Source organism: Sminthopsis crassicaudata, chromosome 2 (genome assembly GCF_048593235.1).
Source record: "Sminthopsis crassicaudata isolate SCR6 chromosome 2, ASM4859323v1, whole genome shotgun sequence".
In the NCBI taxonomy this organism is placed as follows: Eukaryota; Metazoa; Chordata; class Mammalia; order Dasyuromorphia; family Dasyuridae; genus Sminthopsis; species Sminthopsis crassicaudata.
Genome location: NC_133618.1, coordinates 449,288,949 through 449,314,004, shown reverse-complemented (window position 1 = coordinate 449,314,004; position 25,056 = coordinate 449,288,949). Strand labels below are relative to the sequence as shown.

The following is a 25,056-nucleotide window of genomic DNA, read 5'->3' as shown; positions in this document are numbered from 1 at the left end:
TATCTCCCACTTGTTTCCAATACTAATGCTCTGCTTACTCCCTATCTCTTATATACAGTCGTCTCATCCTACCCATCACAAAAGAATGATTTATCTTCTCTATTCTCTAACAGTGCTTCAAGTTAATACAATTCATTTTAGATAATAGAAAAGTAGTTATCTGTGAATGCCATATTTCTGGAAATTCCATGAGGTCAGGGGCTCTGCCTTATCTAAATTTTATATCTCCTGTAAAATTAAGCACAATTCTCTGTGTACAGTATGTGTTAAATAAGCGTTTGTAGTGTTATCTACTATATTGTCCCTTTAAAAAAAATGATCAGATTCTTGAGTAGGCAAAGCAGAGAGATTGTTCCTTCTCTTGTCAACCCCAAAGCCTAGTGGGGCTTAACGACAACTTGTTGAATGAATGAAGTTAAGTTTAGCTCCCAGTGGAAAATGAGGGGTATTTCTGTTTGTTTCACTTTTGGCTTTGCATTCCCAGTACCTGGCACTTAGAGGATGACTTAAAATGCTGGCTGATTGAGTGAATAAATGATCGACTCGTGTCACAGAAAGAGGCTCAACCAGAAGTTCATTTAAACAGCTTTATTCACTTCAGCAAGGCTGATAATCACAGATTGGATCATGTGGATATGAAGAAGGCCCAGCAGGTGCTGAGCCCTCAGTGTTATAACCTGTGGTCACACCCTTCTGTATTGATGCAAAAGATTTGTAAGGGGTCTCTACCCAAGGAACCTTTGCCCTCTCCCTTCTTACTATGCTCCCTCTTCAGTCAGGCAGTGGCCAGGGCAGTAGAACCGTGTGTGTGTGTGTGTGTGTGTGTGTGTGTGTGTGTGTGTGTGTGTGTGTGTGTGTTTATATGGGAGGAGTAGGGGTGGAGGGTTAGGCCCATTAGAAATATTTACAAATCCTTGTGGGGCAGAAGGGTAAAAAGGACAAGACAATGCAAGTGTGGGTATGAGAAAGGTATGGGGCCATGGGCAAAGATGTCACTGGGCCCCAGAGGATCCCCTCAGAGAGGTGGACTCAGCTGCATTGGATCAGAACAGGCCCTGGAGTTTGTGAGGTTGACAGGAAGAGGGAGGGGGGCCTTCTGGGAAAAACCTCAGATTAAAGTGAATGAGGTTGGGAAGGTGGGGCCCCTGCTGGTGCAAAACTTTGCATGGAGGGGAAAGGAAGGTGGCAAAGGGAGGAGGGTCCAGAAATGAGCCCTGAAAAATAAGGGGGCTCCTGGGTTTGATTCTAGGTTCTTCCAAGAACAGGGGAAGGAACAATAAATTACTTGGAAGGCTTGGGATGAAAGGAATAACAGAAATGCAAACTATAAAGATTTAAAGATTGTTCACAGCCCCTTCCCACCTGGGTCAGTCCTGGATTTCCTTGCTGGGGCCAGGCTTCCAAAGGGGTCTGCAATTCTGTAGGGGCCATGGGTTCCCAGTTTGGGTCCTTTCAAACCTGTTCTAGTCCCACTGAACAGGGAGATTTCTCATAACAACTTCCTCCTCTGTCCCCTGACCTCCCTACACACACATACACATCAAAGGAAAGAACATTCATCTGGGCTATTTGCTATTTACAATATACAAGTGTGGGTAATGGGACCAGCTGCTTGGTTAGCATGGCCAGATCCTGGCTTAGTGATGAAACTGGACGATAAGGGGAGTAGATTGTGCCTAGGACACAGTGATCAAAGCAAGAGCAAGCTAAATCTTTGGGCTTGGGCCCAACAAGAAAAGCAAAACACAGGACTTCACCAAAGCTGGAAGTGAAATGGGGCACTGTGTGGATCCCTAGGTGTGGAGAGATTAGACCCTGTGGCACAGGAACAGCACCTTCATCCTACCCCCAATTTCCAATTGCCATGGCTTCAGAATCCCTATAATGCCTTTTTCCTGTCAGTCTCCAAAGCCCCAATCCCAACCACATACCCACCACTCTCCACTCCTAGAAGAACCTGAAAAAGCGATGGCCATAGGAGAACAGGGTTTAGAGCAGAAAGGAATCTTGGAGATCATTTAGTCCAACTGCTTCATTTTATAGAGAAGGAAAATGGCTGAAGGGAGGGTACAGGGGCTCACATGCTGAGCATGGGGAGAGCAATAAGGGCCGCTGCTGGGGGACACACAAGGGCCCAGTTGGGTCAACATCAATTCAGTGGTGTCTGGATCCAGGGCATTCCTCTGGCCCAGGCCCTGCTCCTCATGCACTCTGTACAGTGGAGGGAGGAGGGAAGGGAAGAAAGAAAGGCAGAGGGACTGGGGAAGGAGTGACCCTCCCACTCTCTCTGAGCCACCAGGGTGGGGTGGGTGGGCAAAGGGAATGAAGGAGTGTCAGTCTACAGAGCACAGGCAGCATCTACTGACCGCTTCTTCAGCTCCTTGCCTGGCTTGGGGGGTGGTGGGGGTGGAGCAGGAGCTGCAGGCTGCCCCCCCAACAGTGGGGTATCCTGCAAGTGGAGGGAGGGGCCATGACCATGGTGATGAAGGACGGAGTTCTCGCCAGGGTCCACCCGAAGGTAGGCTTTGACCTTGTGGTGCCGAGCTTTGCCATCACTGAAATCAATCACTCGGCACTCGTAGGTCCCCTCATCTGTGGGCTTCACCCGGGACAGGCGGAGCTTGTGAGATATGTTGCTGCCAACCACCTTGACCACCTAAAGAAAGGGGAGAGAAGGAAGTTAGAAGTGACAAGCTAAAAAGTACTCGATATGGGGCAGACTCAGTGCATCAGACATTAACTCAATGAGACCAGACTTCATAAGAGAAGGAGTTTTTTGTTCTCCATTCTCAATGTATGTTTCCTCAAAATCCATACACATTCCCCAAGATCAAGGCCTAGAGACATAATGGATTTAAAATCTAGTGGGATTTGCTTCTTTCACTCCTCACAGCTCAAGCATATATTGCTTGAAATGAGAGATACAAAACAGAGACTAGCAGAGTTATAAAAGAACACTGAACATAAAATGACAAAGCTGGAAGGGCCCTAGGAATATAGACTGACTGAACTGAAAAGGTCCTAAGTACAGAAAATGAGAGTTGGGGTGGTCTTTTGAACATAGAGCTGGGATGTTAGATCTGAGAGGATCTTTATAACACAAAACACAGAGTATAAGACTTGGAAAGGCCTTTAGAACTTAAAACACAAAATGGATCTGTTTTTAAATCTCTTCATAATGACAGCTTAAATGATCGTTTGGGGCTACGTGGAACTGATTAGAGTGTGGCATGAGGTTATAGTTGCAGCCAATTGGTCTGATCTGAACAAGACAATTCATAATAGTAATATCTCAATTCATGAGGTACCAGAAATAGGAAGATTTTCCAGAGAGAAAAGTGTTGAGTTATCATAGCAGCCTGCATGATAATCCAAGAATACAAGAAACAAAGGGAGGAGACACATCTGAAGTCTAGAAGAAAAGGTCAGGAGCATGGAAATGATAGGATCCAAGGAGCAAACAGGAAAACATGGTGTGAGGTCAGGCAGGTTAAAGAAACCATGTGTTTAAACAGTCTTGATGTTATAATAGGAGTTCATATACAATTTGTTTCAACATGGGGAGTGGAGCCCAGGGTCCTTTTCTCGTGTGTTATAAACTGCCCTCATCAAATGTAGATGGCTTCCAGAACTATGGACAGCTCCCAGGACGCTGACTAAGTCTTAGCACTGTGGACAGTTCCCAGAGGCTAGTGTTTCCTGCATGGAAAACAGCTGCTTGAGCTCACTGACAGTGGGGAAATTTGGCCCAGCCTGGTCCCCAGAGGCTCCTAGGGGGAAGTGTGCAGCCTGAGGGTACTGCTCAGTCATCAAATGCCAGATACCACCAATCAGTCAACAAACATTTGGGCAGCACCTTCTTCACTTAGAAAACTATACTCTGCTGCCCATTTACTAAGTTCTCTTCCTTCTTTCTGGGACTTGGTTTGCTTTGTAAATTGATGGGACTAAGTGATTCTTAAAATCCTTTACAAGATCATTTTGTGTTTTAAGTTCTAAGGGCCTTTCCAAGTCTTATATTCTGTGTTTTCTGTTAGAAAATAGGTTTGGATTCCTCTTTGAGACTCAAAAAGCCTAAACTGACCACAAATACTAAAAATTGTTAGTATTGAATTATTGTTGAAAGGCAAGCAATTTATAAAACTTCAAGTGCTACATAAGTAAAAGTTAATGTGGTGTGTGGGTATAGGTGTGTGGATATGGAATATGTAAAGGCAGCATGGCGTATTGAAAAAAGCATTGGACTCAGGCTTGGAAAATCTGTGTTTAAGTCCTAGTTCTGAAAGTAACCATGTGATCACAGACTAGATACTTCACCACTTTAAGTCACATTTTCCCAACACATAGAATGGGAATAATGATCCTTATACTAACACACTAACTACCTCATAGTGGTATACCTGGCTAAGCTAAATGAGTAGAAAGGATTTTTATATCATCTGATGTCTCACTGTGGCCTGGAAATGATGGCTGGGTCATAAAGCCTACACTATTAAACTTCAACCTCTAGGACCTCCTACCTAGCCAGGAAAGTGTCATTGTGGCCCATCTGTGTGCTCAATAGCTGAAGGGCAGCTTAGCTGAGTATAGAAAAGCTTATCACTAGAAGGGTGGCCACTGGATTATGAATTATTGTGACTGAAGCAACCTATTACTCTCTCATATGTATTTTGAATGCTGAGTTTCGAGACTATCTAGTCCAGCCCCCTCATTTTACAAATTAGGAAACTGAGGTTCAGAGAAGTTAAATGACTTGCCCAAAGTTACAAAATCAGTAAGTGGTGGAGCTAAGATTTGAAGCTAGGTCTTCTAACTTCAGACTGTTTTTTACATCTGCATCATGCTAACTCATAAACTATGGAGGGCTCTGATATGTATCAGTGGAGAGAGAGAGATCACAACTATGAAATCATGGGTCCTTGAAGTAAGGTGCATAATAAGTACATCTAATTAACTGGCTAAATCATTGTTATTATAAATTTATGATGCATTCCATCCTCACTTTCACCCCACAGAATCACTCATTTCCTTCAGAGCTCAATTCATTTCCTAAAGAAAATCTTCCTTGAACTTCCTGATGAGTAGCTCTTTCTCTTTTCTCAAAGTATCTTTTATTTATTTATATAATCACATATTTTATCTTCCAGTGTAATACAAGCAACTTGAAGGCAGAGGCTATTTTTAATTCTTTATCTTTGTATTTTCAGGGTTTTGCATACAGTATATGTGTAAAAATGCTTGCTAAGTTAAACTGAATGAAAAAGGAAAAAGAGGAAGAGCAGGAACAGGAGGAAAAGGAATCTTTCTGAAGAATAAGAAAACTGAAAGGAGACCTAAGATCCTATATTCAAATATCAATTAGCATATTGTTTTTGATTCTACGATATCACTGTTTATCACTGCTCAATGCTAACATGCTAAATTTCCCTGTTGACCTACTGTATCCAGTTAGTAGAAAAGAGAATAATTTAGGGTCACCTGGCTATTCTTCAGGCCTTCCTGGAGTTGGACAATTTCTCTGTAGAACACCCTGTCTCATCTCTTCAGAGAAATTACGGATACTGGAGTAGATAAAAGGAGCTAACACATCTCTAAGTTTTCCATCATTCTCAAAGCTTGACTAGGAGAAGACCTTGTGAGGATAAAGAACTATTCCACATTTTTATTTCTCCAAAAATAACCCCAGATTCCTTCCTTCCTTATTTTGTAGGATTTAAAACTGGATGGGACTTTAGAAACTATTTAATCCACCCCTCTCTATAGATAAAGCAAATCTATTTCTCCTATTAAAACAATGCAGTTTATTCCATTTCCTTATTTCTACAAAGGAAATTATGCTGCAACCAACCAACTTTTTTATTTACTTCAATAATCTCTTCCAATAACCTAGGCCTCTCCTTTAATTAATTCCCTCTCTGAAGAAGGAAGTCTAGATAAGGAATGTGGGATTTGTCCTCAGGTTCTTCCCTTTTTCTTTTTCCTGCTCTCTGGAAAAGTCCAATTGACCGACCCATTCATCCCTGGCTTTCCCCTTTCTTCGTAGCTGAACAACCTAGTCCCCTCTAAGAAGCATCAGGCTAAGATCGATGCCACAGCTCGCCAGCTAATTAGCTTTCATACCAAATTGATTCTCTCCTAGTATTTATCACCCGATGAAATTTAAGACTTACTCACAGCCCGAGTGGGTGCAGCTTTCAGGTTGGGTCAATAAATCCGATTTATAGCCCGCCCTGGGTCCCTGGCTCTGTGCCAGAGGGGAAAGAAAAGATGAGGACCCAGCAAGAAGCAGCTGTTCCTGTTCACCCTGTAGTGGACCTGGTTAACTGGGCTTTCCTATAGTTCAGGAGGGGTCCTGTTCATGGCCATCATGAATTCACCATTTGGTGGTGGTAGATAAGACAAAAAAAATGACTCCCTTTTCTAGAGTATTTTAAGTTTTACAAAACACTTTCCTTACAATGATTCTATGATTTATAATATTGTGAATTTAGAACTAAAAGTTACTTTAGAGACCATCTAATATGAAGTCCTAATTTTATAAATAGGCAGCTAGATGGCCTAGTGATAGAGTGCTAAGCCCAGAGTTCAAATCTAGACTCAGACACCTACTAATTGTATTACCTTGGGCAAGTCACTTAACCTTGGCTGGGCAGGACCAAATGAGCTGGAGAAGGAAATGGCAAATGACTTCAATATCTTTGCCAAGAAAACCCTAAATGCAATAATAAAATGCCTGATATGACTAAAAACAACTAAAAAACAACCACATTCTATAAATGAGGAAACTGAGTCTCAGAAATGTGAAATTATTTAACCAAAAATACACAGGAATGCGGTAGAGGCAGGATTTGAAAACAGTCCTCAATTCCAAATATAGCATTCTTTCCATTTTCACACATTGCTTCCTTTTTTCTCCATCTTATAGATGAAGAAACTGAAGTTCTAAGAAGCTAAGTGATCTGTCCATAATGACAAAGCTAGTAAAGAACTAGATCCAGGTCTTCTAACTCCAAAACTCCTAACTCTGGTGCCCTTTCTACTATCCTATGATGCCTTTTCAAAAGAGAAAAGATGCAAAGAAGACAGCCATTAGTACCCTGAATCTGCCCCTCCTGTCCAGAGTCTGTGCAGTGCCATAGACCCATCAACGAAAGGTCAAATAGTGTAGTAACAAGAGTGCTGGCTTAGATTTTATGGTCCAGTCATTTTTCAGTCACATCAGACTCTTTGCAACCTCTTTGTGGTTCTCTTGGCAAGGATTCTGGAGTAGTTTGCCATTTCTGTTTCCACCTTGTTTTACAGGTAAGGAAACTAAGGCAAACAGGGTGAAGTAATTTGCCCACTATTAAGTGTCTAAGACTGGATTTGAACTCAGGAAGATGAATTTTCCTCATTACAGGTCTATCTACTACATTATCTACCTGTCCCCAAAGAAAGGATCAACCTGGGTCCAAATATAGTCTCTTTTTACTGGCCATTGGCATTCGATAGTTAATGTATCTACTTCACAGGGCTTCTGTGAGGCTAAAATGTGGTGATATCTTTTTAAAATATATTTTGAAGATTTTAAAAAGCTATATAAATGCCAATTTACCATCATCATAATCATCACTACCACACTAAAGACATGTCACCAAATCTCTCTCCACTGAGATTGCCCTGTTCCATGTCAGATAGTCTGATCATCCAGGTCCTATTACTCCCTATGCTTATGGAGAAAGCCGGGGAGGAAACTTCCAGGTACCATTTTACTACTTAATATTTCTAGGTAACAACATGTATTTTATCTTGAGCTTTCTAGAGATGCTCTCCAGTAAACATGTATTGTCTTTGTGGTATGACAGTCCAGTGAAATATGGAAAGAATATTGGAACATTCTTGTCCTGGTTCTGTCACTAATTCTGTGACCCTGAACAATTCACTTCTCTCTATATCTGTTTTCTCTTCTGAAAAGTGAGGAGGTTGGACTCAATGGTCTCCAAGGTCTTTTTCATCTCTAACATTCTGTATTATTGATGATAATACTCAACTATCATCAATAACAATAACAAAATAGTGATTTCCAATTTACAAAATATTTTACACATGTTAGGACATGCATCATGGATTGCTTCTTTTTTCCTTTTTTCTTTCTTTCTTTTTGAGATGAGATTTCTCTATCCTTCTTGTATTAGAAGCACAGTGGCCATTTATGAACTCAATCTCATTATTGATAAAGCGAGATTTTGATTTGTTCTTCTTCCAAACTGGACTCTTTATACCTCCTAAGACAGCCCCAATTCCCAGGCTTATCATATTGGCGTCAGACTTGGTACAAACACCCAAACCTGATGACATGTCACAACTCCCAAATTCAAATGATCCACCAGACAGCCTCCCCAGCAGCAGAAATTATAGTAAGGTATTACTTATAGTAAGGTAAGATATTACCGTGACCAGATTTTTTTTCCTTCCAGCAGTAAGAATAGTCTACAGAATTAGTCTCTTCCAAAATTCTGCAGTCTTCTTGTAACCAAAAACACACAATTGCATTTGCATACAATTCAATTAAGTTCAGCAAACATATAGCTTGTGCTAGCATGTGCTACATGTTGCTCTAGACATGGGGATTTAAAAAAACCATCCATCCTTGCTTCCAAGAAGCAAACATCCTACCAGGAGTAATCAACTTGTACCTAACTAAAAATAAAGTCAGACAAACTGAGGAGAGCATAAACAAGTCAAGGAGGCTTTGTGGAAGAAGTGGGACCTGAGCTGAGTCCTGAAAGACAAGGATTCTGAGAGGTTGAGATAGTGTTGAATTGCAGTATAACTCTAGCCAGCAGAACAAAACAAAGTTAACCCACCAGTTTACACTGAAATCACATCTCATGGCCTTGCCCTCAAAAATTCCTGGTCTTCACCCTTGAGCTACTTGGCCATGGGACCCACGCAGGACAATGGGCCCTTCTTTGGTCTTGAAGAGAAGTGGCCTAACAGCCACTTCTTCTTCCTCAGTTCTGAACACAGGCCATTGCTCTGGACCATGTGCCTGAGTCTATATGAATGGTTGAGCTTCATGTGTTTTGGCACAACCCACAATGAACGCACCAGCCAGACTCTGTTTACATGAATTTAAGAACTGATTTTACGGTGCAAAAAGATGGGTCTGCATTCCCTAGCGGTTAGAAATCCCCAGCCACAAGGGGATTATAGACCAGATCAAGTCCTATTCTTATGGCAGCCAAAGAGTTAATCTGGCTAGAGCATGAGTGGTGATAAGGTGAGTGCATAGGGGAAGACAAGAACTGCCTGGCACACAGGGGTAGCTCCATGGAACACAACTTTAGGATCTCCTTGGCTTTGGAAAGGATTGGTTCAGGAGGAGTTGGAATCCTAGAACAGCTGCAAGGCTTTGTCCTTGAAGAGAGGAGACACACCTTTGTCCTTGAGCTGCCTTTGGGCCTTGGCACCCGGCAAAAGAGCTGGGTGGTTGTGCTAAGGAGAGGTCTAAAAGTGGGAATAACAATGAGAGATAGCTGGCTGGCTTGGGGTTTAAAGCAAACATTCTTAACCTAGGTCTGTGAACTTTTTTTGTTTGTTTTTGTTTTGATAATTGTATTTTAATGTAATTAGTTTCTTTTGCAATCCTACATATTTTATTTTTTTTTAGCATTTATAAATATTATTATAAGACTTCAGCAGGTTGTCAAACTTGTTTAAGACACACACACACACACAACTGAGAAATCCCACTGTAAAGGAACTTGTATCTGAAAAGCAGTGTGATGGAGATGAAAAATCAGGATCCACAGACCATCTGAATCCTGCCCCTGCTAATTACCATTACAGTTAATCTAAGACTTTCTTATCAATTTCCTTATAAGTAAAATGAAACAGACTGATAAATCTTTAGGATACCTTCTAGCACTAGAGCCTATGAGAGAGATATTAAATCCTAATACTTCTATTTTAATTCCCCAAAAGCAGTCATTTTTTATCCACTCACCCAACAGTCCATGCCACATGGACTAAATAAATGAATAATAGCAAAATAGTGACTTGTCTTCAAACCATTTCTAGCTGAATCTCATCAAAACCGACAAGGACAAAATAGCAGTGATGATGGTGATGATGATTACCCCTTAAGGACCCACGGCTTCCCCGGGGCTGATGTTTAGTCCACCAATCCCGACTGAAGCCTCTCTCTGACTTTACAGATGGTTTTTGTGTGGCCAGAGCATGATCGAGTGGCCACTGTTCTGAGCTCTGAGCCTCTTCACAGTTAGCACGGCTTGTCCTTGGCTGACATACACAGACCAGGACCTGAAAGCTGGCAACCTACTACCTCTGCCTTAGAACAATGCATGGTTATGGATCCGTGCTATAATGAGGCACTAGCTGGGGTGCCGGTAAAAGAATAATACTAGCACACATTTCTTTGGAGCTTTAGTTAGGAAGTTTGTAAGTCACTGTCCTTACAAGCACCTTGTGAGATGAGAAGTCTGTTATTATCTTTGTTTTACAGATGAGAAATAATCATTTTCCTTTGGAAGAGAAGTGCCATCCCACCAGGAAATAGGGTGGATGAGAAGACGCCTGTGTGACCCTTCCATCTGAGGATTCCATGTTCCTCTTAGTTGGGAGGCAGAGGGCGATGGGTTTCCTCTGAGGCACCAGGACCTGGAAGCCGCTGGAGGCCCTGACGATCAGATGAGCTAGATTGGCTTCCTGACCCCTCCATTCCCTCCAAAAGAGGGGCTGGAGCAGTCTTGCCAAGCTCTTGGGCCTAGTCTCTCACCCGAAGTCCCCGACCTTAGAGGAATCCAAGGAAATGCTTTTTCAGATGCACAGCGGGGAGTGAATTACCTCAACATCTGTTTCCCTCACGGATATTAATTATCCTTCATTTGTCAACCCTACGAGCCACTAATGGAGTAATAATGCTTTGAGCTCAGAGAGGACCTGCTCCTCAGGAGTGCCATGTGCTCTGCATACCGTCCTCCTCCTCCTGATCTCAGTTGTACTGGGAGAAAAGAATACACATTTACACTCCCATTTCTTAGAGGGGGAAACAAAAGTCTAGTTGAATTCCTTCTAACTTCCCCGAAACCTTGAAATGTCAGGATTGTTAACAATCATTCTATCACTGTAATTCAATTCCCCCCAGAAACCTTTGCAAAATACATCCCACCCCCCAAATCACTATCTCCCTAATTCCCCAACCCTTTCTCCTGCCAGCCAGACGGCCTCCCTATGCCTCAGGAATTCAAATCACCTCACCATCACAGAATCAACTGGTGCCGTAGAAAATGGTTTAAACTGAGGGACAAGAATCCCAGCACGGACACTAATTTGCTGGGAAACCTTAGGCTAAGTGTCTGTCTCTCTTTGGGTCTTGGTATTCCTCACAGGCAGGAATGATGAGATTGATGCAAATGGTGAGATGATGCAAAATGGTCTCTTGGTCCCTTTCGGGCCACTACCCCCAAACAGCAGCAGCATGTTATATCTCATGAGTATGATGGGTAATAGCAGCATCTGCCTCCAGGCCTGTGGAAGGAGATATGTGAAAAGCTTTGCAAACCTGAAAGTGCCATAGAACATCAGCTCCTAAATCCTGGGCACTTTTGAGGCTGGGGGGGGGGGGGAGAACACGCCCTGTGGTGTTTTGATTACCTGCATCAACACTTTTGTCCCCTGCTTAGGGAGATAAGCAATGCTGACAGGAGCAAACAGGCAGTCTCCTCACGGGTCAGAGGTTCCCAGGAGGTATTGGCTAGTGACCCCTCCCCACCCCGGCCGGATTTCTCCATTTCATGTTTCAGTAGGTTAAAGGTAAAGGGATAAGGAAGTGTTGACAGGCTTTATTAAGTACCTGCCACAGTGCACACTAAAAAAGGCTTCTGAGTCGATTAATTGAAAGGGATGATGGTAACATGTGTGGAGAGAGTGGCCTTCTCCCTCATTCACCCTTCACCTTCCTGCTAAGAGATCAGACTTGACCTGTCACCTTCAAAGGCTCAATTACTTCCTGGACTATACTCGTCCCAACGGCCAAACCATCATTCTTCCTACTTGCACGTCACTTTATATTTGTCAAAGGATTTTCCCATCCATTCTGTCACATGATCATGATGATAGACAGATTTTTATTATTGCTGAGGGAATTTTCTCAACAAAGATACTGAAATGGTTTGCCTTTCCTTCTTTAGCTCATTTTACAGATGGGGAAACTAAGGCCAAAAGGGTTATGTGACTTGTCCGGGGTCACATGCCTGGCAAGTGTCTGAAGCTGGATCTGCATTCATGAAGAGGCCGCCAGCCTGGAGCTCTGTGCACTTCACCACCCAGCCTCCCTCTAACAGACAGACGGATACCATCACTGCAGTATCTGAGGGTTCTTGCATAATCCTTTGAGGTAGTGCTATTATTATCTTCTTTTTGCAAATGAGGAAACTGAGACAGAAAGATTTCGTGCTTTACCCAGGCTTAAAAAGCTAGAAGGGCATGAAATAAGATCTGACCTCGGGCTTTCCAGCTAATCCTCTATTCCCTGCACCACAGAGGCACAGGGAAGTACCATTGTCTCAGACGGGAAAAACAAGGTTAGGACAGGCTAAAAAAGTCACACATGGAGTAATTGTGGGGAGAGGCCTGAACCTCAGCCCTTGTTCCATGCGTCCCCATCACTTTTTTGGGCAGCTCTAGGGGAACATCCCCCCCCTTGTGCTCTGACCCAAATTCCCCTCTTCTCTGCCTCTCTCCCCCACATCTCTGGCTTCTTGAAGGGCCAATTCCCTCCTAGTCTTTGCAAGAAAAGGCTTCCAAGGAACAATTCTCCTTCCTTATTCTACCCAGCAGGGTCTGCGCCTCTGATGAGGTAATTAGGATTCATTGCCACGGGGCTGGCAGGTTCTCTGTATTTGTTCAACAGGAGAGACAGCCCCCTACATAAATGTGTGCACTGTGAACATGGTACTTATCCTCCAGGGGGATGGAGGGAGGGGTGCAGTGTACAAGTAACAGAACTGAGAGCAAGTAGATGTGCTGAGGTTAATAATAATGGCTCCTATTTCCAGAGCACTTTAAGGTTGATAGATCATTTTCCTCACAATAGCCCCGTGTAACACTGAAGACATGCATGAGGAGGTTTGGTGACTCACCCACAATCACAGCTAGTCAAGGACAGTTAGGAAAGGATTTGAATCCAGTTCTCCGTTTCTTTGCAAAATATTACAGGCTATTTTATCAGAAAATTATCTAAATTCAATTCTCTCATTTTACAAATGGGCAAACCAAGAGGGCCCAGAGAGGCCAAAAATCACAGTTAGTGAGTGAGCTCGGGACCAAACCTTTGTTTAGACTTCTTGCCTATGCAGAATAAATGGCACATCCCCACATGGAGCTATTTAGTTTTCTATTAATTCTTTTTAAAGCTTCAGAAATTTAAAAGCACATCTTGCTTAAGACCCTGCTGACAAACATTCTGATTCCAAAATGGTTCCCAAAATTGAGCCCTTTCAGCAGGAATCTAACTGGTGGCAAATGGGAAGAAAATGTTAACAAACAGAGGTTCGCCCGTAAATCATAATGACTTTCTCGCACAAATGCATTGACATGGTTTAGCTGTGCAATTAAGCACCTAATTATGCTGAAAGACACAAAGCCCAATTATGGCATGACCAAGCCTGGGGCTTCTTTCTTCTAAGGCAGACTTTGTTACACGTTCCCCTTCCTCTAGTTTTGGGAAAACTGGGACAGTGTTGCTAAACCTTATCAGGAAAACTGTGGCTGCCTCAAGTAGGAGACCCACGGTCTCATCCTTTGGCTCAAACTAAGGACTCATCCTAAGAGTAGGAGGGACCCCTTGAAGTTTCCTGGTCCAACCCCTTGTTTTAGGATGTGGTCATACTAGTGCTGACCCACCATTAGGTCCTGTGCTCTTCTTCTCTGAGAACTCTCCATGAGAAGGGGTCACGGCTCCAGTGCAAGGAAATATATCTGGCAATCTGTCATAGGGCCAATGGAAAGTCCCTAGAGAGGCCAGTCAATGTCTTGACTGGTTCCTTGATATTCAATCAGTAAACCACAATTATTGATCCCTAAGGCTTTTTTTTTCTGTAATCCTAATAGTCAGTGGTAGGCATTGGGGACATAGAGTTACCCACACAGAGGCCCTCCTCTCAATAAACCCACAATCTAATGCACCAGGAAGAGAAGAACACAAATAACTAATACAATTGAGAATGAGAAAAACAGAAACACCATGAGAACTCAAAGGAGAGAAATCACTTTGGGAGACACGTGAATGGGGAAGGGGGGAGATTCAGAGGTCAGAATTCATGGCACTCCCTCCTGAATTTAGACCTGAAGGAAGGGAGAAGAGACGGAATGGAACTAATATAAGTAAAGGTGCAGAGACAGAGAAGGCAGCACTACGGATTCGGAAAAGTCCAGCTCACATGAAACAGAATCTGTGTGCATAACTAAACAGAGCTGAGACCTGAACACAGGCTTCCGACTCCTAGTCACAAAAGCCCGACTCCCTTCCTAGCCAAGGATGGATATTTCTGGGACCCTGTGCTTGTGGCCTCCTTCATTTTGTCACCCCTCTTCCCAGAACTTTACTCCCTAGACCTGGGACTAAGTCTCATCATTGAAACTGCCCTTTCTCTACACTGTAGATGCTCAATAAGTATTTGTTAGTTTGCTTTTTACTGTGCTTTTTAATTATGTGATTGAGAGTCTGTCTTCCCAATGGTCTACTTGGACCACATCACTCTCTTATTCAAAAAATCCTTTAGTGACTCTCCATTGCCTAGAGTACAAAGTCCAAACTCCTTAGCCTATTATTGAAAGCCTCTAAGAATTTCCTCCAACTTGCTACAGGTTGACCCAGGACTTCTTGTTTCCTGTGCGTGTGAACTATTTTCCCATCTCCATGTTCCCTCTGCTCAGAGCGAACTTCTTGCTTCCAATTCATGCTCAGGACAAATCTCTAAGCTCAGTGGGTTCCTCATCTTCATATGTTTGGGTTGGACTAGATAATTTCTGAGGTCTTTGCTGGCTCTAAGTATATATTCCCATGAGCAACCATTTGGGTGCTTCCTCCACCGACATAGATGCAGCCCTTCTGCTCCTGTGGCAGATGGTTTGAAGCGTTTCTGGGGTGAAGAAAATCCTCCCCCTGGGGTCCATCCTCTCGGCATTTAGCTAGGCCGGTACTCAGGTGACCGACAATCCATCCTCAGGACTGTAGTCAATCAGTCAGCAAGTGCTCACTGAGTGCCTGCTCTGGGTCAAGCACTGTACCAGGTTCTAGGGAAACAGGTCCAGAAGGGAACCAAGGTCAGAGTCTTTCCAGCTTGAGGCCCCTGCCAGAAGTGTCCCCGCGCCATCATAACCTTAGAGAGACCAGGGTTACCGTCTGACCAAGGGAGGCAGCAGAGGAAGACCTCAGGAGGGCCAGCTTACATCAGCTTCCTCAGTTCCTGCAAACTGAAAGTAAGAATCCCTGCCCAGCCTCTCTCATGGATGGGATGTGGGATCTGGGGAGATAACAACGAGGGAAGGCTTTAAGAATTAGAAAGTCTTATCAGGGCACGGTGGATAGGGTGCCAGCACTGGAGGCAGGAAGATCTGAATTCAAATCCACCTTCAAGCACTAGCTGTATGAGTGGGCAAGGCATTCAATTCTGCTTGCCTCAGTTTCCTCATCTGTACAATGAGCTGGAGAAGGAAATGGCAAACCACTCCAGTCTCTGCCAAGAAAAACCCTAAATGTCAAGAAAACCACAGAGTTAAACATATCTAAAAATAACCGAAAATCAAGGGATAGGGAAGGGAAAGACAATATAATGGAAAGAATACTGGACTGGGAGTGAGGGGACCTAAGATCAAGTCCCAGCTGCCATTTCTTAGTTGCATGTTACATGAATCATTTTTCTCTCCTTAGCTTAGGTTCCTCCTTTGTAAAATGTAAAAACTAGATTTTCTCTAAGATTATTTCCAGTGTTAATGTTCTATGAGTCTATGATTTATAATTTTGTTTGGGACATATGCAAGGACAATATTCCCAAGTATGGATTCTTCCTCTGGCATCTTTGTACCATGGGGAGATTAAAAAGGCATGAATTTATATGTATGTGTGTAAATAATACACATAATCTATATATGTAAATATATACATATGTCATACATATAAATATATGCATATACTATATATACACATATACTATGTATATCAATATATAAACATATATATGTGTGTAAATACATATACCTGCATATACTTATATAAAATATAGTACATGCATATATACTATACATGCAAATATATACATATATTCTAAATATGTAAATACATATAGCTGTATATACTTATATGTGTACATATACACAATACTATGTATGCATATGCTATAAAATGTAAATGCATATGTCTATTTATAGTATGTATGTGTATACATTTATACCTATACTATATATGTAAACATACACATATACTATATACATGTGCAAATACATAACCCATATGTACTTATATAGTACATACAGTTATACTATATGTGTAAATATACACATATTATATATATGTAAATAAATACAACTATATATACTTGTAGTGAATATATACCCAAATACTATATATGTAAATGTATATACATATGCTATAATGTAAAAACATATACATATATATTATACATTCTAAATATGTAAATATATATACCTATACTATATATGCATAACTATATATACCTATACTATATGTGTATATATATCTACTATATGTATAAATATATATACCTATACTATATGTATGTAAATATATACTATACAAATGTAAATGCATGCATATACTATATAAATATACCTTTATATTTATTAAATACAAACATATTTTATATTTAATTCTATTTAATATAATTATATTCATACATAGTTTTATAATCTAACAAAATTCAAATATATGTTAAATGTGTCAATATACATCATATACCTGTTTCTGTGTATTATGCATGCATGTGTATGTACATGTAATGAGCACTCTATTTGCAGGTAGAAGATCGGGCTTTGAGTTCAAGCTCTATCCCTTGCTGATTGACTTTGGGAAAATCCCTCTCTCTCAGGGCCTCAGCCCCAGTTATATAATTATGGGATTGGATTCCTTGATCTCCGAGGCCCCTCCGGCTTTGATACCCTCGTGTTCCTCACCCCTGCAGCCTCTCTCCCTAATGAGACACTGCCATGATGGCCCAGATGTAGGGCCAGGCTCAGGGAGGTTGGCCAGGATGCAGATAATCAGGCTGTGCAAGCAAGGCCTCGGAGCCACAGTCCCCTTTGTGCATTTTCTTTGACAAATGCAGCTGCCTCTTAATTATTGATGGTAACACCGGGGAGTAGGCAGGAGATGTATTGCTGAAGCTAGTTTATGGAAGTCAGGTAGTCTCAGCTAGTGGGGCTGCTCCAGCCCTGCTGAGACCTGGACGAGAGAGATGGCCAAGCTGACTAGGACATAGGGCAGGGGCTGGAAGACTTATCTGCCTTTTATTTTTCCATCCCAGAGGTGCAATCAAAAGCCTGATCTGCTGTTCCATGCTTCCACCATGTCTGAGCTTCTTAGAACCGCTTTAAGGCAATGAACACTGATCGAAGCCCCTCTCTCTGCAGGCCCTACAGTCAGTCCCAAGGACTTTCGGCTCAGAATTGATGCTTCTTTTATGATAGGCAGCACAGGACCAGAGATGTGAGAACTAGAATTACTTTTAGGTACCAATCATCTAGTCAAAATCCTTCATTTTACAAAGGGGGAAACTGAAGCCATAGGAAAAAAATTGTATGCCCAATTATCATCCAATCCCCTATGGGACCCTCCCCAACCTTAACCCTGGAGACTTCTGTCTCTGAAGGCAGATTCTGGTCTCGGATCTCCACCGACCAGCTTCCAGGGGCCGTAGCTCTCCGAGGCTGGGGCACTGTGCCCGAGGAAAGAGCAATAGTGTCCCAAGGGCATTGAACCCACTGTTTTCAGTGTCAGGGGTGTAGGGGTTGAATGTACTGTGTCCAAAAACCGCTGCTTTTGTGCTTTGGTGGGTGAGCATTTGTGTGCACATCTCTGGGTTTACAGACAGACATGTGGGGGGTACAGTCTGCTGTGTTGGAGTAGACCCATGGAAGGTGCCTGTGCCCATGTACAAACACGTGTATCTACATGCCTCCATATGCACAGGGCTATAGAGAGCTGGGGCAATGTCAGCATCTGGAAGTCCTGGGCATGGGGATGGGCTTCTCCCCAAATGAGTCCTTCTTGCCCCTCTCTATTCTGCAGCTCTTGTTGTCCCTCCCTAGTTCAGCTGCTCTCCTGATCTGGGCAGACTGTGCTCAATGCCCTCAATGTACCTCCAGGTTCATGTATTCATGCACAGGTATGGGTCAGTCCAAAAACAGGGCAAGCTCTTTACTAGTTCTATCTTGTAGAAAATAAAATTTCAATGTAAGCTTCTCAAGGAGAAGCCCTGTTTCTGTTTGTCTTTGAATTTCTGCTGCCCAGTACCGAGCCTGGCACATAGTAGGCACACAATAAATCCTTGTTGGACTGAATTGAACTGATTTTAGCCAGTGTTATTTTTTCAGTGACCACCTCTGTTTTCCTTCCAAAGATTTCACTTTCAAAGAGGTTTTATTTTAGGGGTGCAGCTTGCATTGGGGGTGACCTACACTTGGTGCATGCACATGTATATCTATATAAGCAGAATCAAATTCAGGGACATTTTAATTATAGGATCATAGATTCAGACCTGAAAGGCATTTTAAAGGAGTTATCTGGTCCAAATCACTTGTTCCACAGACGAGGAGACTGAGACCCAGAGGGGTCTGCCCAGAGCACTGATCAAGGGACTGTGCTAATGTTCCGACATCCAGTATGTTGGGGGCAAGACTCAAACCCAGCTCTTCCTTCAGTTATGCGTCAGGTATATTGTATATATCAAACCAATGAGACTATCAGAGAGAGAAGGAACCTTACTGATCCACTCAAAACCCCTCTTTGGGAGAGGTGGGAGAAATATTTCCCAGCAAGGAGATAAAGACAAGATTTGATCCAAAATTTATTACAGCATTATTATTAGCTTCTCTTTGAGTAATTAAATGATGCAGTGAATACAGCACCAGACCTAGAGTTCCAATCTGGTTTAAGATACCTACTAACTGTGTGACTCTGGCCAAGTCATTTAACCCTATTTGCCTCAGTTTCCTCATCTGTAAAATGGGCTGAAGAAGGAAATGGCCCAACCATTCCAGTATCTCTGCCAGGAAAAGCCCATGTTTTGAAAATTAAAAAAAAAAAACTTCAATTAAAAAAATACTAAAGAAAAAAATGTTTTTAATTAAAAAAAAAAAAAAAAAAGAAAAGAAAACCCCAAATGGGGTCATGAAGAGTCAGACATGACAATAAAATGTCAGTTACCCGAGGGCAGTGACTGTTTCCCTTTCATCTTTGAATCTTCTTCTTAACACAGTGCTGGGCACATCATGCTTAATAAACGTTTGCTTCTTGATTGACAAGTGGACCCCCACCCCAGAGCTTTTTCCATCAAGCCCTGCCTCCTCTCTAATACTGTATTCATATTGGGGACTTTCCCAGACACCCCGATTCTTCAGGAAGATGCAAAAAAAGCTTAACACAGATGCCAATCTCTCAGTGGGAGCCTGGGATGAAGGGGGACAAACGGGGGGGGGGGTAACAGCAGCAGGCAGGAGCAATCAGGACTAAGCACATTTATTATATTAACTAATTAGCGTCTTCACATTCCCCTCACGTGGGACTAAGCAGCCTTGGAATTCTAATCCGCTAAGTCAATTAGATTAGTCTTTCCTTGGCCCGGACTCCCTTTTTCTTAAACCCCAAACAGAATCAAAAGAGAGGGAGCCTCAGTTTGTATAAAAAGAATACAGCCACCTGCTTGGGCTTAAGCGATCTGAGCTCAGGCAGCAAATGGGTCATTCAGAACTAAAAGGCTCTCCTTGGGGAGGGGGAGGAAGGGCACTCGCCCAGCTGAAAACATTTCTGCTTCCAAATGTTACTTCAGAGAAGGTCAAATGACACTCCGGATGGTTCCAGCATTTTGAAGGCAATAAAGGCCAGAGACCGACAGAAGAGAGGCTTTGGATTTCTGTATTGCAAATGCTTCAGGGGGCCGGGAAGAACGCTGCCATCAGACCCCCAGCTTCCTCTCTGGGCAGTGCTGGGAAAGTCTCCTCTGTAAAATGGGGGTGGACAGCTGTGCGTGGGAAGCCTTAAATAGTTACAGAAATGGGTCGTTATCATTTGTGACGATGATGATCACTGTCACACTGGGACCGCTGGATCATGACCCTCTCTGTAGCCAGGCCACTTTTTAGATGCCTGTGCCCTGTACCAAAGGATCCCTTCTTCTCCGCTAGCCAGGAGGTTCTAGAAGAAGAGCCCATGCTCCAAACTTGCCTGCACTTCCCAGAGTTCCACGCACAGTAGGCACACAGGAAATAACAAATACAGTTGAATGAATGCCATTGTGTTCGTGGAGTCGACCCTTCAGTGTGAGTCCGAGGACCGGCCTCTAGATCTGATGTTAGCTCAGCACAAACACGTTCCCTTCTCTGAGCCGCAGCCCCATCATATGGAAAACGAAGACCAATTATATCACAGCTTCTCACGTGCCTTCTGGCCCTGGCAATCTGTGTGCCCCCCCCCCCAGACTATGATTCCATTCCAGCTCCGACACTCCGTGTTCTAAGGGATCTCCTAGGATTGACCTTCTATGTTTCCTCTGACATTCTATATCCCAAGAACCCTTCCAAGCCTGGCATCCCTATGTTTAATTATCCCTTACAATGCTACCATCACATGTTCTAAGGCCTCTCCCAACCTAAGGTTCTGTGATGTTGACTCCTTGTTCCTTCCTGGCAAGAAAAAAAGGCTACCCCTCCCCAACCAGATTACCTGGTCAGCCCAAGAAGCTTTGTGCACAATTGTCATAGAAAAAAAATGGCAGCGATTCTGTTCCATTAGATTCCTCATTCCCCCAAATAAAAAATGCTGCTGGGAAGCCCAGTGAAAAACATCGGGCCGCACACAACCTTAGCCCTTACACAGAGAATGGATTTTCTCCCCCAGTTCCTCCTCCTTCTCCTTCCCCCTATCATTTGTTGCTGTCATTCAACGGGCTTGAAAAATCTCCGGCCTTTAAAAATCACAATGGTCCAATTTTTTCTTCTGCCGTTCCTCCTCCCCCAAGCTCCCTGCTGAGCCGAGGAAAGCAAAGTTTACAGCTGTGTCCAAGGCAAGAGCGCAAAGTAGGATCAGAACTCACGCTTATTTTCGTGGCCTCCTTTCCAGCTTCCTCCTGCTGAGATGCCTTCAGCTGAGGAGAGAAAGAGAGAGAAAACATTAGCTTGGCTCGAAGGTGGGAGGGGAGGCAGAGGAAGGGGGGAGGTAGCAACACCTGTCACATTAGCTCACATATTTCAATTTGCACTGTGAGCTTCAGAGAAAATATCATTCATTCATTCAATCACCCATTCCCTCAGCAAACATTTATTAGGAGCTTCCTGCCAGCCCCTAGAGGGCTGGGGTGGGGGTTCAGAGAGAAAGTTGTAAGTGTGGGGGCTTGTTCTTGTGAAGCTCATAGCCTACAAGTGGGGTGGGGGACACAGTATTCTAGAACACTGGAATGCCTAACAAATAGTGCATGATGAGTTTTTAGAGGGATGCAGGAGAAAGCACCAAATGAGATTCAGGGGGAATCAGGGGACCACTAAGGGGGGGCGTTTCATGGAGGTAGAATTCAAAGGATAGATAGGAAGGAATTCAAAGAAAAGATAGAGACAGAGAGGGGCCATTTCAGGCACAGGAAACAGGAACGAAATGGAGGATGAGAGGCCATGGGAGGAACACAGGAGGGAATAGGAGAAAGTGATGCTGGGAAAATATGAATGCTATGGGGTCAGATTTTCCAAGTGGGGAACCAACATAAGACAACTCCTGTGTATTTTATTTTATGCATTTAGATACCTTAAATGTGACAGAGTCCACAAGCTTCACCAGACCACCCAAGAGGTCTAGAACACAAAAAAGGGTGTCCTGAATGACCTGGACTTCTTCACCCCCTTTGCTAATATCTGATTGACCTGGTTGAAGGTAGATGGTAAGTAAGCATGGCAGGTGTGTGTGTGTGTGTGTGTGTGTGTGTGTGTGTGTGTGTGTGTGTATAACCTTGGGCAAGTAATTTCACTTGGATGGAATTTAGCTTCCTTATCTATAAAATGTGGGGAGGGATGGAGAAGAGAAGGGAAAGGTAAATGCTCTCTAAAGTCCCTTCCAATTTTGAAAAAATAACATAATCTTGTGTACATATATGCAAAGGACTGTATTGTGTCAGTGTATATCCATACAGGTATCTGTGTGTATATTTGCATTCCCATGTGTATAAATCAGATGCAGGACAGTGTATTAGAAAGGGCTGGACAGGGTTTGAATGCCAGCTCTGACACTCAGACAGTGTAATTGGGGCCTAATTCTCTGGGTCTCAATTCCTCCTTTGAGGAGGAACTAGAATAAAGGTTTATAATCTCTAATCCATGAATATTTTTAAAAAGATTTTTTAAAAGAATAATTTGACAACTGTATGTAACATAATTGGGTTTCTTTTTATTCCTATGTATTTTATTTTATGTATTTAAATACCTCATTATGTAACAAGGTCCATAGGTTTCACCACACCCCCAAAGGGGTCCAGGACACCAGAAAAGGGTGGAAGTCCCAGACTAAATGGTATTGAGATCCTTTCCTCTCAATCCTATGTCCTAAGCCAATCAATCATTCACTTAACTCTCATATCTCTGATTCCTCAGATACAAAACGGGGGAAATCATCTTTTCAATCCCAACCTACCTTGAAGGGCAGTGGCAAAGAAAACAGCCTACAAATGCTAAGTGCTGCAGGAACGGGCAGGCTGCCTTTGTTGTGTGAGCGTACCTGTACACCCTTCTGTAAGCACATGGATTTATCTTCCACTGCAATCCCTGGCCGGGGGCGCTTCGCTCTGGCGTGGAAGTGACCCTGGGTTCCTGGAAGCTCTGCCAGCAGCCGGTCGCTTCCGCCCAGCTGGAAAGCTCTGGGTCTGGGGCTGATGACAGTGTGTGAGATCACAGAGCCAGTCCGTCTGAGTGTGGAGAGGCTCACACCGGGGGCTGCCCCCAAGGATGAATATTTTGGGCCGCAGTAATTTATGAAACTGTCAACATGAAGGCATGGGTGGGGTACCCTGCCAGTGTAGGATGGCAGAATCATAGATTTAAAGTAAAAGGACTTGAGAGTCTATCCAGCCTAACCCCCTCATATTACAAATGGGGAAACCGAGGTCAAAGGGATTCAAATGGCTTGCCCAAAGGAACATGGGTGATCCCTGGCAGAGCAGGGGCTTGAAGCCACGTCACCCCAGAGCTCCCCATACTGCCCTTCACCCCAGATGAGGTCATGGCTCTTTGGGGCAAAAATCCCTATTTGTGTGTGCCATAGCCAGCTGGGTATTACTGAGCCTATATAAGGAGGACCTAGACCCAGCGCTGCCGGGACTGTGAGACCTCCTCGGCTCACCCGGCACATGGGGCCTGAGGCTCAGGACCCTGCCCAGGTCCCCGGCTGACAAGTGTCAGAACAGAGATTCGGACCAAGGCTGCTGAGTCCAAGGCTAGTGTCCTTTCCCCTGTGCCCTACGTCCTGCCCAGTCTAGACGTAACTCCAGTTCTTTTGAATATAAATATATATATTCGTGTCATGTGTGTGTGTGTTCCTCTGTGCACTTACTTGTGTAAGAAGGTGTCTTTTCCTGACTCCCAAGGTGGGGGTCTCACGCCCAGCTGGCAGGTGGCTGGATGGGGAGGGACCCAGGGAGGGTGGCTCGCCCCGGCTCTCCTTCAGCTCAGCCCAGCAAGCTCCATCCCAAAGCACAGAAAACAGTGCGAGCCGGGGCGGGCTTTGGGAAGTGCTAGGGCACCCCCCCACGAAGCTTCCCCTGATTCCCCAGCTGGAGGCGATTTCTCCCACCTCTGATTGCATGGCCTTTTATGTTCCTCTTACGAATTTATACTCTAATTTGTATTCCATTATCTGCTTAATGGCACACATTTCTGTAGCACAACCATCCTGGGAGGTAAGTAATGCAAGTATCATTACCTGGATTTTACAGACAGGAAAGAGGCTCAGAGAGAGGGAGAGAGGCCTAGGAGCAAAAGCTCTGGATTGGAGGTCACAAGATCTGGGTTCGAATTTTGACTTAGCTACTTACTACTAGTAGGAAGAGAGGCAAATCACTTGTACCTCAGTTTCCTCATCTGTCTAAAATGAGGGGACTGGGCTTGGAGGATCTCTAAGATCCTCTCTAGCACTAATTTTATGCTGTATTATCTTAAGAAACTTGCCCACAGTCTTCTCTCTTCCACCATGAGACTAAAACCTCCTTAAAGGCAACAACCATATCTTAGTTATTTTTGTAACTCCTCTGAGGTCTATTGGACGAGAAACCCTCTTAGACGAATCGCCCGAGCCTCTTTTTCTCACCTAGAAAACTGGAGGGAGACAGGGTGGGAGAGTAGGGAAGAGAGGGAGCATCTGGACTGTCCTGGCTTACGTAGCTACTGCAAGGATCAAGAGATCATTCGTGGGAAAGCACTTTGAGAAGCTGAAAGTGCTGTACAAACATAAGGGATTACTGTTACTAATTATTATTGGTAATACAGGATTATGGGATTTGGAGCTGGAATGGGCTCTGGAAGTCCCCCCGTCTTCCGGGAGAAGGAAAATGACTTCTTTAAGGTCATAGAGACAGTAAGTAGCAGAGCTGGGATCTGAATTTGGACCGTCTCTTTCCATGACACCATGTTACTCAGAAACGTCGAGATCCAGGGCCACCTTGGGGAACGCCTCCGATTCCCCACTCTACAGTTTCATGGGGGAGGCTGCCGTTGACACTATTTCTCCCACTAATATCAGACCCAGCCTGTGCACTAGCATCTCTCCATCACAAAAATGAATCT

At 43.6% G+C, this 25,056-nt stretch overlaps 1 protein-coding gene across 2 annotated transcripts in view; it reads right to left on the bottom strand.

Moving 5' to 3' along the window:
* Positions 1–573: 573 nt before the first annotated feature.
* VSTM2L (V-set and transmembrane domain containing 2 like) overlaps positions 574–25,056 on the bottom strand; it is an 85,026-nt gene continuing 60,543 nt past the window's right edge. The window contains exons 1-3 of one of the 2 annotated variants that reach the window (XM_074292703.1): positions 22,997–23,524; positions 21,333–21,383; positions 574–2,656 (exon numbers count right to left, since the gene is read on the bottom strand). In XM_074292703.1, coding sequence (XP_074148804.1) covers positions 2,339–2,656; positions 21,333–21,383; positions 22,997–23,311 — 684 coding nt within the window. In that variant the 5' untranslated portion in view covers positions 23,312–23,524 and the 3' untranslated portion in view covers positions 574–2,338. Of the gene's footprint in view, positions 2,657–21,332; positions 21,384–22,996; positions 23,525–25,056 lie in introns of those variants that run through there. The other variant, XM_074292704.1, reaches the window with a different exon arrangement.